General features: G+C 50.8%; 1 protein-coding gene across 1 annotated transcript in view; it reads left to right on the top strand.

Moving 5' to 3' along the window:
• Positions 1 to 15,754, top strand: part of LOC128267701 (uncharacterized) — a 42,553-nt gene that overhangs the window by 6,056 nt on the left and 20,743 nt on the right. The window contains exons 2-4 of the mRNA XM_053004590.1: positions 1,956 to 2,097; positions 15,376 to 15,521; positions 15,585 to 15,751. Of these exons, the coding sequence (XP_052860550.1) occupies positions 1,956 to 2,097; positions 15,376 to 15,521; positions 15,585 to 15,751 (455 nt within the window). The remainder of the gene's footprint in view (positions 1 to 1,955; positions 2,098 to 15,375; positions 15,522 to 15,584; positions 15,752 to 15,754) is intronic.

The raw sequence follows: 15,754 nt of genomic DNA, 5'->3' as shown, positions 1-15,754 counted from the left end.
CAAGTGTCGTTTGATTATGGCCAAGAAAACGGGCGCCTGGGAGCCTGACGGGAATGGAAAAAGAAATGCTACAAACAGGTCGTCCCCGTCGGGGACGGGCGTGAATCGGAAATGATTGATGTAAAGCAACACGCCAATCTGGCTCTCTGGAGGCTTCCAGGAGTGCGATGTTTTAATTTTTGCGAACGAGACGGCGCACGGGACGCTCACTGACAGCCGAACCGAGCGACGAGCGACACTTTAACACCAATCGGAGCGCGTCCATCATCATCAGCATCAAGTCGGGGCTTTCGGCAAGCCGATCCGAGGAGGAGATAAACATCCGCATCATCCGCATCATTGCCACCAACCGATGCGTAATGGGTTGTGACCAGCTAACACCTAGAGAGATCGTCTAGGGGTAGGATTTTTCGGCGATGGAAATTCGCCCGAAACATACTCTCAGCATTAAAATGCCTTAAAAGCTTTCTGAAAGCTCGCCATGAAGTGGCGCAATCCAATTACTTCGCCGAACGTGCCATTATGCGAGACTCGGAGTTTTTCGTGAAAAACCTGCCGGAGTCGGATGTTACAATCTTGTGACAAATGACTCCACGGCCGAAAGGTGTAACTAAATTTGCTTCGATGCTAACCATTTTGGTGGGCTCCATTGTTTCTCATCAGATAAAACCTTAAGAGGTGTGTTTTGCGTAATAAAAAAGCACGAGAACCTTGCCTCGTGTGCCTCAAACGAGGAGAAATTCGAAGCCAGTGTCAGGCAGATAAAAGATTAGCATAACAACGTTCCGTGCTTCGTTCCGGGTGGCCTCCCCTCAGCCACGATTGCTTGCGGGAGGGCTTCGCAAGGATCTAAGCTCCCCGGTAGCTGACGGTCGTCTGCCGGGCGATGGAGATATAATTTTTTATTTTATCTCTCCCGTTCGCTGGACAGAGAGAACGCGCTTCCTTTCGCGTGCCGTAAAGCTAAAGATTTATGTGTTTCGATTAGAACTGAAGTCGGTATTTTCCTCCGGCCTGGTCCGGGGATTTACTGTCACTTTAATTGTGTCAGACTTCGGGATGCTGCGACGGGTGGGCTTTAATTAAACTCGTCAGCGTTGTGTGCTCCTTTGCCACCGTGTTTGGGAAGCCATTTTCGTGGAGTAACTGGCAAAACCAGTAAACCACGCCGAAACGGTGTCATTAGGTCATTAGTTTTAACGTTTACGGTGCGGCCATCGCCATCGGTTTTGTGGAGTGGCCAAACGCTATCGAACGGTTAGGCACGAAAGGGATCAATTGCTTGAACCTACCTTGCCTGCCTGCTGACGGTTGGCGAAATGGGCGAAACAGTAACAGTTAACCGGGAACAAGGGCAACAAAATGTAACGGTGCTGCCGGAACCGTTACCAATTCATCGCGGTTCACCCCACAAAAGCTGTGTCACAATACTGATTTTACGATGAGAAAACAATGGGAAGATCATATCAATAAATTGAGCCTTTTATTTTATTACTTTTCGAGTTTATAGTATTTAAAGCCGCACATCAACCTCGAATAAAGGATGGCTGGTTCCATTTATGGTGAAAAATAAATTTAATGCCGCACATTTCAATAAATATGCCAATGGCATCAACGAAGAGAGATTGAAACAATTCCATTAAATTACCTCCGGTGACTGGAACCGCGGGAATGCGCAATGATTTAATACCAGTTCCAACGGACATCCGGTGACATATTGACGGTCATGTTCCGTTGACATACACGACTCCTGTCGACGACGACGGTGGTGGTGGAAGCGTTCGGTGCAACTCTTTAATTAATATTTCCTCTCTTTCGTGGCCACTTCGAGCGCCACCTATCCAATCGCGCATCCCAATGCGTGTTCCGGCCCCGCACCATCAATAACAACTTCTCGGCGGTGCTTATGATTCCTTGTTTTCCTTATTTTCTTCTTGTTTTGTATGCCCCCACAGGTTCGCTACCAACCGCACCGGAGAACATCACCGTCACCTTCCTCACGCCGACCTCGGTACGCGTCTCATGGCAAACTTCCGTGGATCCGCACACGCTGCCCGTGGACAAGTACGATGTCACGTACAAGCCAACGGATGCCAGGTAATCAGCAGATGAGTTGTTGTGGGTTATACCCGGTTCCGGTTCCGGTTGCCGGGTGTTCGGTTCGTGTTCGGGGCTGCCTTGCCGGGTTTGTTTGCGTGCGTGCGTGCGTTCCTTCGTTCGTTCGTCCGTGACCGGATGGTGTGGCGGATTGCATTGCCGCTCGGACGGTGCAACTCGCGTGCAGCGTGCATGTCTACGCCGCAGTGTTCGCTAGTCTCATTAGCTTTACACTTTTTACATAGTTTTTTTTCTCTCGTTTTTGCATCGACACACAAAATGTTCGCTTGTTCGCTGCTCCGTTCCGGTTGTCAATGTTGTGACAGGTTAATGATTCGTTCCCATTACTCTTTGCACCTTTTGCATGAAGCTGAAGCCGTGTTCGGAATCGAGTTTTACGTTCTATTTAGTTCGTTTCAATTTATTCTCCATATATTTTTCGCTATTTAATGTCGCCCTTTATGTTTCCATAGCAACTGCTTCCATTTTTTCCGTCCGTTGCCATGGAGCCGACCACTTTGATGGTTCTTCCGGTCGTGGCTCGCTGGGCAGGGCACTGCGTCAATGCTCCTTACAGTCTAGCCGCAGGCCCTTAATGCCCATCAGAGCGGGTACCACCCGTTCCGCAGTGTGGACCACCTTCTTGCCGGCAGCTTGGAGCACCTTCTTGCCGGCATGTTCCTGGTGGTGGACGGGTCGGGTGGCACCGAGAAAGAGAAAGCAAAGCTTACTTTCAGCACGCACCGCCGCCAACGGGACCGGGAAAGTCCGGCATTTATCTCTTACCAGTTTTTTGGTGATCTTTTTCAGGCGGCCGGCTTCGGCCGGCTGCGCACCGAACAGCAGGACGGTGGCCACCAGCAGGAAGATGAACAGTTTCGTTAGGTTCATGTTGTTTGTTTGTACGGTTTCAACGATGAGCAGCTGGCAGCTTTCCCGACCTGTTGGGTTATGGATTTTCGTCCGTTTGTGATTTACTTCGTCCCGGTAATGATATCGTCAAGGGAGATGTCCCATCATTTATACTGGAAGACGTGGTCAGAAACGAGAAAAAGGCACTGACTTTGTCTTGGACTCACTTGGGCGGGGTACCGCAGAGCGGAACGATCTAACCGATAAGGGCTGCCATGGCTGCATCCGCTCTGCGATTGCTGCGGAAGCTTCAAAGAAAGGAGCCTTTCAGGGAGCGTTAATCAGATGAAGGTGATAAGCACTGGCTGGGGTTGGGGCGCGACCCGTGGGAACGTCACTAATCGACTGATGATACGATCTGAGCGGCGGAGTCGAAGCCATTGGCCGTGATTACAGAGCGCAGTTATCGAACTCGGGGGCGGTATCGGGGCCGAGTGGCTAAGTGACATTGTTAATTCATTGTCGGGACCGATGGGGACAGTTTGATGAAATTAGCTTGAAGGTCTCGCAGTGACTTTCCAATCGGGGTTATTCACTGTACGCCGGAACACCATAATTACCGTCTTTGAAAATAATAAAACGCATTATCTATTGAATCTGGTCTTGTTTTATGTGGGATTTAATTGCTAAATCGGTAATGCGTTAGAATCCCAACTTGTTCGCGTTGCTAAAGTTTGTGCCATTATTAACGAACATTAGGATGTTGCTACAAGTTGAATGAAAATAAATAGCGCCAGCGAGTGCTTCAATATTCTTTTATGACGCGAACTAATTAACATTGCAAATTTGCTCACAGGGCGCCAGGGAGTCTAAAAACTTTGAGAAAAGAATGAGGCACTATCGGGCGTACGTTCAGCGGACAGTAAGTGTCGCAAGCACTTTATCGTCCGCTGCAGCTAATACGGGGTTTCTTTTTACACTCTCATCCCGAATGCCACTAATCGTAGGGATGAGTCTTCCACCGTTCCGACGGACGGCAGCTCGGAGGAAACAAAAAAATGGGCAAAAGTCTTTCTAATTATGAAATCCCATTTCCATGATTTTCGCATTATCGTCCTCGGTGACCTATTTGCAGCTGAGTGAAGATATACTTTGCTCGGCTCGGTTGTTACATTGGTGGCGTCGTTGGAGTTCCTGCTAAAGGCACTCGAAATCCGGTGAGCCTTCGGAAAGCTTTACACATTTAAGCCGCCACCGGGACGTAAGCGTTACGGACTGTAATCCCTCAAGGGTTCTATCACCACGCGGCCGTGTGCATAACTTGTGATGTGCCCTTTTTAAAGAAGTGACGAAAGCCTGCTCGTTCGGTAGCGGATAAATAAAGTAAGCACATCACGAGTGAAGAATTTGCATACTTTTATGTGCTCCACGTGCGTCGCGGTTGGTTGGGTTGGCTTTTTTGTTTTTCTTCGCCCAAAACGGTTGCGCCGTACGTCCGCGATAGGGTGAATCAATTTCGCGCAAGTGTGTGCGTGTGGATAAATTTTACATCAGCCATCAAATGGCTTGCTACCGATGAAAACCCCTTGCCCGTGGGTTTGGTATCCTCTCGGTTTTTATGGCTCTCAACGCACGTTGCGGTTCCGTTTTTTTCCGCGGTTTATCTAGCGTGTGTCTGGGTTCTGTGCTTAGGCACCGCCCGTCTGGCTTAACGAGAATTCTATTAAAACGTAAACATGTAATTCCCAAAACGGTTGTAAACGTTCGCGCGCGAATGGTGCTTTCGGCGGGGCCCGGTCGCGCCCCAGCCCAGCGTGGTCGAATGTTGCGCGCCTGGACCTGCTGCGGGATATCTTGTAGTTTTTGTGAAGCATTTTTACGCCGCAAAGTGAGACGCAAAAAAAAACGGTGATCAAATTCAGTGGATAACCATTAATGGGGATATTGGGGATAATCCTGTGTTCGGGTTTAATTTTCTCTTTCATTTGGCTTGCATATTTTAAGGAAAATCTGCCACCAGTAATGGCCGATGGAAGCAATTCCGGTGAAATGTTCTCGTCGCGTCCCCTGCACGGACGGCGAGGCATCTCGAGGCTCGCTCGTCGCCCATTTACATATGCAAAGTGGAATGAGCAATCAAAAATCGATAAAGCGCACACCAGCATCATCCGGCCACCGGCCGGATGCATTTTACTGGCGCCGGCGGGCGGGTGGACGCCAATTGAGCCGAGGTCAGCCTGGCCAGTGGACCTGGTCTGAATGTCCTTAATTGAATTGTAGGCAACGTGGTCAAGACGATCGGAGCACGACGTCCCGGAGGGCGGTGTGAACGGATGGCTAAATGCAAAGACATTGTCCTGGCGCGGTGTCATTAAAAATCAATTAACAAGCTGATTAAGTTTTCACATTTGCACCAGTGGCGCTGTTGTGAACCCGTGAACCGACCGGAAACCGGTCGAGCGTTGTACCACTCGGAACTTCTGCGGACACACGCGGCTAATGGAACTCGGTGACAGAGAGAGACAGAGTTTGACAAATACTACAAGTGTCCTGGCCGGGTGCGCGATGTCTGTCGCCCATCAGGCGGCAGAAGTGGCTTTGAACATGGTTGTACACTCCACCGAGAGGCGCCACCGAGTCCTGACGCCCAGCCCAGGACGACGTAACGGACCACGTTGACGGACCACGAACAGTGCGACATCTGTCTGGAGAAGTGTCACAGTGCAAATATTGGCGCTTCGTTCGACATGTGAATTATTGAAATCGCTCGTCAACCGGCGACGGCGTACAAAATGGGCTGCGGAATAACAATATTTGACCGGGCGGCTGGCGTGTTGTTTATTGAAATATGCGGTACCGCACGGTCTTTTCCTCGGGACGTCTCGAAAAATGGAAAAGAAAATATTGGTCTCACAGAGTGTTTTCTTTTTTCGAAAATTATTACACGTTCTGCGTTTCCTATAAAATGTTCAGGCCGATTTTATGCCACACAACCCTGGCACTCATAGGTGCTTTCATGCAGTCAATCCAGTCGGATCGGACACTCGCGGAAATCCACTTTTCGGTGCAACCGCCTGAACATGATTCAATCAACAGATTCATCGCCCGGAACGCGTCCGCTCGTCGCCGATCATTCTGCCGATTCCCCAGGGCATTGAATCTAATAATCATAAATTTGATAGAAAAAACACACTCTCGTTGGCACTCTCGTTGCATGCCGCTTGCTTGGAAGGTGCTGTGGTGCCGTTTTTATGCTGTGGCCGGTGTCGCTGAGCAGAGCACCGGGGGATAAATACGAACGAGGTGTTTAGTTGCTTTTCTTTGGGCACCGTCTGTACACAGAGTCGAACGGAACGTCGTCGTGGTGATAATTGAATTGCGTGACGGTTTCCACAGACCTGCGGTTTACGAAGTACCGTTTCGGGGACGACACAGGAAAATGCATTCAGCAGCGGCGGCAGCAGCAGCATATGGCCGCGCCTCATATTTGATGCAGTTACGTTGACGAAAACACCGTGTTTGGCCAGCTGTGCAAACAAGGTTCGTGCTGCAAGCTTGGCATGGCTGCACCGCTCGTCGAAATGAACCGGCTCTGCATTCGTGGGAAGGTTTTGGAAAAATTTGTATCAAAAAGTATCCAAAAATGTTGCAATTTTGGGACCAACGTTCTGTGCGTACAATATCAATTGTATGAATCATTCTAAACAGTCAACTGACTTTTCGGCGGATCGGTTCTGCGTTCAAACGCCACCAGGAAGCGGCTACAGATCAATTAAATGTGATTCGCTTGCTGAAAGTTTCACGCGAAATTGCGAAAAGTTTTGCGATAAATAATGATTTCAAATAAATTTATGAAATCCTCATGCCCGGAACCGGAATGCTAAATTACGCCAAAAATGTGCGGCCTTCGGGGAAGAACGTTCCTTGCCGCGCTGGGAAGTTGCAAATTCCACGATCTGCGTAACGTGGAAACGTGGATTGTTCCGTGGGAGGTAATTCGAAGAATTTTCAGCCAGCGTGCTAATGAAAGTTCCACGAAATTTTCCCGCTCAGCTCACCGGTTTATCGACGCTGGGAGCTTTCCCAGCTCTCGGCGTGTATTCCGAGCCAGGCAAGGATTGTGTTGACAGTGCGACCGTGAAATTGAATTACTATTATTTGCGCGCGAATGGTTCGAATGATTCGATCCACCCAACCAAGCGATATACACACGCTGGTTGATGGAGAGAATCAGAGATTATTTGTCTACCGTGTGGCGAAAGCACGGAATATTTGGTACGAGTTTATGGAGCTGATTTGAGTGTGTTGCTGCGTGCCCGTGAAAATACCGGGCATAATGTATGCGGTGCTTCCGGGGCCCCGCATGAATTGTTTATACTCGAACTCGGATATGGATCAGCGGCCGAGCGAACCGAGCACATGCATCGAAACGTGCGCTACGAACGCTTATTTATTTATTGAGTTCTCTGGCGTTCGGAATTGGATTACACTCATTGGAGGAGAGTTTGCTTAGGAAGAATTATTTAAATTTCGTGCCCCAAACACGGAAGATGCTCAGGATCCGTGGTTGATGTAATGCGCCCGCCCCGAAGTTGCGACAGTAAATAGCAAATATTTTGGCCCCGAGTGCCACATTATTCTTCGGCACAGGGCACGAAATCTCCTTCTAGAGCACTCAATCTAGTGGAAAAGACACGGTGACCAATTCATTTTATTGCACACAGTGGGACCGGATTCTGGCAGGAAAGCGAATCACTTCGTAACAAGTGCTCCCGTAGCATAAGGTCGCCTCCGTAGAATGTGCCACTTCGTTATGCTAATGAGGGCACTTTCTCACCCATCATTTCGTTACTGTCTCGCCTGTGCCTAGCGGCATAGGCACGTAGCGTGGCCGTGGCCGGCGCCCAACTGCCTGCTGATTAAGAGGTTCCGCTTTGGTGTGTCCTCCGGTAGAACGCAGCCCACTGCGTTCGCCGCCCGTATCCGTAGCTGACAGCCTGTTTGGCGTCTGTTGTGGACACACTTTTCGTTCCGGAATAAGCGGTGCAGTCGCGGCGCTTAGATTAGGCCACTTTGTCGCTGTGTCCCACCACCTCAAGGCCACGATGTCCTTCATTGGAATGCCCTCCGTAATGACGCCCACAATTGAAGGAAGTTTCGAACTAAAAAACGGTTCTACCGGTTGGCCTGTTTTGTAGCGCACACCTTAATTTAAGGTTTACTTTGGACCTCCGCCGCTATCATTAATCTCCATTATGGTGCTCGGCTCAAGCTACGGCAGCATAATTTCGGCACCTCCCGTATATCCCGAGCGATGATTGAAGCACCGGCAGCGGTTTGAAATCCCGACCACGTACCGGACCGCTTTTAGGCCGATTGTGTTTGCTTAGAGTGTCCCTGGCGAGTCCTGGTATTTGAAATTCTTGGACACGTGGTGAACGTTTTCCCCTTCAAAAATAGAATCTAATAACACGCGCAAACAACACACTTGCTGGAGGAATGCATTAGAGAAAGTAAACGCCGTGGGAAGGTTTGACATTTAATTAAATGGCCTACCTATGTCAGCAAGGTTTGTTCGTTATCGAGCCAAGAAAGCCGTCCCAAAGGACGCCTGCGCCTGCGGCTAATCAATATCTCTCTTCCGGTCGAATCCCGGTCTTGTCAACCTCCATAACCGTCGATAACAAAGGCGATAAATTTATTGTCCCATCCGACCCGGGAGCAATGAATAGAGAATGCCAACAAAAAACCGAGCGTAATGCAGAATGTCCCTCCATTACGGCGAAGGTCCTTCCGAACATCAATATTGTGAAATCGTAGCTTTTTTTTCTTGTGGCTGCTCCGTTTGGCTTACGATAAAATCGAGCCTTACGCTCGTCAGCGTGCCACGGAGCACGGTGCCTAGATTCGATTAGAAGTACGGTATGATGGACACGATGTGACACACACAATGGCCATCATCTTTTCATGCGTACCGCCCAAGGTTTGGCCTCCTGCGGCTCTCTTCATGGGACGGGCTGGGGACACTTTTTTTGCCCAGTCACACACACCCATAAGCTGTGGCCTTCGAAAATGATGGCTCCGATGGCAGAAATTGACCACCGTCAACCCGAGGGGGGTCACTCGCTAATACACCAGCCCGACAGGGCGGGTAGCACGAGTTACGAGAAGGTGGGCTCACGCCCTGACTTCCGAGAAGATGCTGCTCCCAGCTGCGCGGGCTGGCTTGGTGGAGAGCCCGTAAGTAGCTGGCCCGACGTGGAGGCCCGGGCAGGTTTTAGGCTGGCCGATTGTTTTCTTTTCACCGGTGAGATTTTTACAAACGAAACCATTTCGCCTACGTTGCGTACGTTTTTGTTGATGTTTTGCCGCCCGGTTACCGGGCCGTGCCTCTGCGAGCGCTGGCTTCTGGGAACTCGTTACAAACGGCCAAGTAAAGCCCCATTTTGGGGGCGGCTCCGATTGTTTAAGGCGAAGCGATTTTTTGGAAATTCAATTAGCATGAAATTGACACCGGCAGCCGGCAGCTTCAACCCATCTGCTTCTGGCTCCACCGGTACTGGCAAGGTAGCGGCGCATTCCCTGAACCGTGGCATCCGGGCAAGCAAAAGGGCACGGCATCAGCGCCATTTTCGGTCGACTGAAAATTGTGAGACACAAAAATCCTGCTCGACTCGGCTCGGCGCACCCAGCTGCTTGGGTGGAAAAACTAGGCAGAATGGGGTCTTCTTATCGTGGCACGCGGATTGCGAAGGTTAAATAGAATTTTCCCTTTCGTTTCCAAATCAGTTATGGCGAAAAGATCTTCTCAAGTGGAAATTGGTCCCATCATCGCAAGTGAACGGGCAGAAGGGATTAAAAATGCCAAAGCGACTACTGATAAGCGGCCACAGTTTCCCGTGCCCGGCATGTAGCATGATTTGGTAAATGTTTTCCTTTTCTTTGTCCCAGCCAACATTCCACGGTCGGCCAGATTTCCGTTCTCAAATGATAGTTGAAGCTCACCGTCTCGGAACCCATTGTTTCCGAGAAGGTCGTCACGGGGCGAAGAAATTGTGTCCAGAATTATATTAAAGGCTACAAGTCGCCAGGCACACACACACACGATGCCCTGTCACACATAAGCTGACAGGCGGCAGGCGACTGATATCAGGGCAGGGCACCGACAAGGGTGCTAACAAGATCAGGACCGCCCTTCGGGGCTGGTGTTGGTGCTGGCTACCGGAAGTTTAGCATAACAACAGCAACAGCCGTCGTACGACATGGCAAATCTTTCCTTTTGCTTGCGTCTAGACCGCCGCTCCGAAGCAAGTTCTTACTCAGGGCCAGCCCAGGTATACGGTTGACACGGTGTGCTCTATATTTCAGCTCTGTCCCTTGGCCCACATTCTTCGCCGGGCGGCCCTGACACTTCCAACAGAAAGTCTAACGCGAAAAGGACACCGTGATAAACGGGCAAAGGCATGCTGCAGCTGCGTGAAAAAAAACTATGCCCCAAGCCGAGCTTCACCCGCCCCAGGGGCCCAAAGGGGCCTCGGACCTGATTGTGTTTGCGGCCGTCGGTCCGTCTGTCGTTCTCGACCCGCAACATCCCGAAATGGCACAATTTGTGGATCTCCCCGAAGAAAGGTTCCCGGTCGGTTCTCGAGTTTCTTGTGGTCCTGAATTCGGAGAATGTTCAATTCCTGCGCCATCGATGTGCCGTCGGCTTCCGGCAGGCTTGTTTACATTTTTGCTGTTTGGGGAGTTCCGTCATGTGAAGTACCGCATGCGGTCATCACGCGCCACGCTCGTTACACACATCCGATGCGGGCTCTGGACGTAAAACCAAGACCAACGAAACGCCAGAAAATGTCATCCCGAAAGTCAACTTCTTGGTCGGAGCCCTACCGCCTTTTATGACGCTGTTTTTAGTGTTGCAGAGGGAATGTGCTGGCCGAGCTGGGCCGAGCCGTGTTGAGTGACAAGTCCGGTGCATAGCAAGCAACTGTGACCATCAACCGGCGTCGTGCCGATGTGCCAAGCTCTATTTTCATAGCCCAACGGGGCTCGACCCTCGGCCGGTGGTCGTAAATGTCCTGGCGCAATAATTATGAGCGCAAAACGAATCACATTACTCGACGGCATTCGGGGAGTGTCATCAGTCATCAGTTTTCTCGCGGACTTCGGGCTTGGGGCGACAGATTGCCTGCCGACCTTTGGTGTAAATTCTGCATCGAGGATTTACCATACTCGAATTCCACCCCACGGCCACGATTTTAGTCGGGAGCATCGAATTACGGTGCCTCGTGATAAAACGGAACCGGGAGTTCCGGTTCCGGGCAGACTCGAGCACTCTTTTGACACTGTTTGACACGCTCCATTGAAGATTGATTGGCGGCGTAAGCGGAGAGTTAGCATAAAATTGAAATTGTTAACTAAAGGGTACTCGATACCGAAACGCCATCCACAACGATCGTCTGCTTCGTCATGTACCACCGATCGATACGGATCGATCGCTTCCTGGCAGGCCACGGCCACGTTTGGCTTTAACTCGATTGCACAATAATCGATCGGTGACGCGGAATTGTTGATTCTAATCATCCGTACGACACGGCCCCGGCCCGGGCGTACGTGATGAATTAGACATAACGCCCGACGAGGCAAGGTCCCTCGTGGGTTGCCCCTGTCGTCAGCCTGCGTCGCGTTGGCCGGAAGTTCGTTCCGTTCGTTCGCAGTTCAACCGCGTGGTTCCATTGTCCTCTTCGGGACGGACGAGGACTGAAATGAAGGGCTGAAGTGGCAGGATGTGGCTATTTTTGTTCTGGTCTGCCTCGAGCAGGGCAGGCACCCACCAGCCTGGTGCTGGACGACAACGACGACGACGCCCGTCGTCCATCTCTCGACGTTTGTTCGTTTAGTTTCACTTTCTGACGGCCACTCGCTCGTCATCGCGGCCACCACACACACACACACTCATACGCCAGGGGTTGACGTAAGTGGTTTGGTTAAGCTTTTCGGGGCCGGGGAGCTGCAGTCCTCGTGTGGAGGGTGGGCCTCCAGTCCAGTACAGCGCGCACTGAACCCATACAGTCGGTGGTCGAACGCATACCAAAACGGCGGTGCACACGGCGAAAGAATTTATGTAAGTCCGGTGGGCGGCCGACTCGCGACGGAAATCAGTTCACGTCCTGCCGCCCGCTCGTTAAGGCTCTCGAGCGCTCCGTCCGCCGTTCGCTGGAAGCCTGCATTAATCACATTATCGGTGGTGAAGTTTTGGGGCCGATCGTGTGTCCCGTGTGTGTGGTGTGATGCAACGATCGTGAAGCGCACTTCGTGACACCAGCCAGCAGAGCTTTCCGTAAGCCAAAAAGGGTAAATAACGCTGATTATCCCGAGCACGAGCTCAGCGGTGGCCACGGGGCAGCAGCGGTGGTTGCGTAATGTCGAGCCTCGTTCGTGATGTGAAGCAATTTAAAACAACAAACTGGCCAACCGAGCCGCGCGCGATGGACGAATCGCGTTTATCTACAGCGCTCTTTTTTTGTGCCACGTGGCCCCTTGCTTTGGGGATTATAATTTCTGTTTGGAAAATTTGTTCGCTTTTTTGCTTCTTCTTCAAAACTAGCAACAAAATATTGTTCATCGGCTTAATCGGTGTTGCGATGCCTAGGCCCCTTACCCAGGACAACGTCATTGCGCGGCGCGGCCATTAGTACGACACCGCACGGCATAAAAGTTCGGTCCCGAAACTGTGTCGGAGTGTGTGCGGGTTTGTGAGTGGTGTGTGAATGGAGGAACAGTTATTGTGCGCTGAAAAGTCACGAAATAGTGCCGCAGGACACGGACACGGACACGGGCACACGGTGAATTAATTATTCAAAAAGTTCTCCTGACTAGTGATACACGCTCGCACCGCCCCAGGACTACTGCATCGCGGCGGCCACGTGATGGCGAACAGGAACTTTTTTGACGATCCTTGGCTCAATTTCTGCTTCGAGTTGACCTCCGGGCACGGAACTGGTGCAGTTTTGTGGGCCTTTGTTGCTGTCCTGTTACTTTGTTTATCGGTGAAGGGTCTAGTTCCAATAGTTCCACTAGGAACTAGGCAGTAACTCGCTGTTTGGATCTCGCTCCGTTCATCAGCCAGCGAGCGTGATGACCCTTAAACTTCCCCGGGCGCCATCGGAAGCCGGTAGCTTAATGTGCTTACTAAGAGATTATCACATACAAATAATTTACTCCGCCGAAGATTTATCGTTGTAAGTGGGAGCCGCCGGCACCACGACGGCACAGCATACGGCCGCGCTATCACCCTCCTCACAGGATGACTTTTCGGGAAATTAGTTTGAGCAAATTATCATAATTCGCACATAAATCTACGTGCCGACTCACCTGAAGCTTTTCAATTAGAGCACTCCGCAGTCCGCATTCAGCATTCGGTGAGCTCGCTAAGATAATGGCACTCGATAACGGCATTAGAGCGCCAGGCTTCTGTGGTATCGTGTTGCGCATAATTCTTCATTTTCATGGGAAGCACGATCAAAGAACTATCCCCGAAAGTGGGCAATACGCTGGAGTGCTTCACGATAATAACCCCATCAAAGGGCGGTGGGAATGCCTTCCTGTTGCTGGTCGGATCAGGCCAGAAGTTGTCCACTATTTAAACTTTGTGCCGCAGGTATGACCGGAGTTTCCTCATTATGCCTGAACGATAGCTCACATGTCAGTGTCTCTGGAATTAAAAGTTGGGTGCTCAAACCGGTGCCGTTATGCTTTAATCCGGCGTGAAAGTTTGCCGTCTGCCGTCAGCTGTGTCGCGCGGTCATTAAGATTCACGGCCATGCATATGATAAATTGAAACTAAAGCTCCTTAAAACTGCAAATTTTACCCACAGCTGGTGCGCGAAAGAAAGGACACTGCTGCGATAGCAAAATAGTTGGTCTCTAGAGATTTTCGGGCAGGTTTTCCGTCGCGTGGAAAAATGAGTAACGGAACATCTGGGTACATCGGTTGTCCTGAAGTGGGCCAGTGTTGTGGTACGCCCGTCGGTTTGTTCCCGTGGTTGATGGAACGATGGTCCACGTTTAATTTGTGCCCTTCACTCCCGTCATCATTATGCTCGTACGCTTTAACCCGGAAGCGGTACAATTTAATTAGAACTGCCACCGTTCATAATTTCCCAAGGGGTCGTCCCGGTGGTCTGGCGTTGGGTTACCCCGGGCCAGCCGGGTTGGTTGGTCGGGTTTAGCATACATTAATTTGCCCAACCTTGGACCTTGTTGTCCGTTTTTCTAACATCGGAACATGACACCGAACGATACCGATTACAGAATGTCATTATAAATGAAAATTGAAAAATAAACAAACGTCGGATTTGCCTCACGATTCGGCCGCACACACCAATCGGCCGCAATCCCGATTTAAGTACCGTGCTCGGTACATTACCGGCCCGTTCCATTCCGGTGGGTGACCCCTTGTCGATATTAATTCCTGTCAAAAGCACCTGCAAATAGATGTCATAACCGCCACTGTGCATCGCATTTTGCGATCCGATTTAAGTACACTTCTGCCGCGCTCTGTGCCATGGCTCAGTGCAAATCCCAGTTCAACCACAATCCGTTGCTGCGTTGCTGTACGCAAATAAGGACCATACACGCGAGCGGGCGTCGATTGTTTGCATGCCATTCCGTTGCCAGCAGAGGTTGAATTGAATTTCGATTCGAAAAGAAAACTGACACACTAATGAGGAGCATTAGTGTCAGAGAGCATTCCGGCAATGGTTCACTCGTTATGACACACTTCACTCCGCCAGGCGTGCTGTTGCTCAGCTTTGCACTTCGTAGAACCTCTCCAACTGTGGCGTGTGGCGAGTCTCATGAACATGCTTTCATTTTGACCCCGAAAGGGTCGCGCACTCCCAACGCAAGGTACCAGTCGCTTCAGTTAGTTTTAGGTTGAATGTTAACAATTTTATTTACGAACCTTTCGATGATAATCAGAGCACTAAACAAGCATTATAGTTGTGATGAAGCTAACGAAGCATAATATTGACGCCCGCCACATTCGCAGAACGGGACTGGAGAACCCTTCAGTTGGCAGGGCTTGCGAGATACGCAAATATGCCAGCTATGCCGGGGATGCAATTAATTTGTTAATGTCACCGACCGGCGGACACTTTATTCAGCACTCCGTAGCTCCAGCAAACAAGACACACACACACAGCTCCACGATCATTAGGTGTGCATGGCTCGGCTAGCGACGGGCGAGAGGCGCGCGCCTGTTGGCTGTTTTTGTAAATTAATCACATAAAACTCATACTTTTCTCTGTATTTTTTTAGCCGTTTGCGCTTGCAGCATCCGTTTGCCAATTTGTGCTGCCCGCGCGTGCCCGGCGTGCTTGCCAGTAGTGGGTTGACAAAACAAGATAATTGATGCATTTCAAGTTACAGGGTTGTCGTAGTGGTGGCCGGTAACCGGGACGCGGTGATCCTCGGCGGACTCACGCCCGACACACAGTACCAGCTGACGGTAGCCGCCGTCTGGAACGGGAAGAAGTATCGCAGCCGGCCAATCGTATTCAGAACGCTGGGTAGGTCCCCGCCGCGCCTTTGTCTGCTCGCCTCACCTGCTGATGTGCCCCTTATTTCCACAGAGCCACCAAGGACATCGTACCAGCAGGACTCCGGTTCGCTGGTCGGCAGCAGTGGGCCGCCGAACTCGCCCCACGCCGACACCGCACCCTCGCTGAGCGTCAACGGCATCTTCAGCGACGAGTTCGGCAATATATCAGTAAACTCAACATCCCGCGAACTTCCAACGGTA

Source organism: Anopheles cruzii, chromosome 2, assembly GCF_943734635.1.
Source record: "Anopheles cruzii chromosome 2, idAnoCruzAS_RS32_06, whole genome shotgun sequence".
In the NCBI taxonomy this organism is placed as follows: Eukaryota; Metazoa; Arthropoda; class Insecta; order Diptera; family Culicidae; genus Anopheles; species Anopheles cruzii.
Note: the sequence above shows the minus strand (reverse complement) of the source record. Positions and strands in the feature narration are given on the sequence as shown.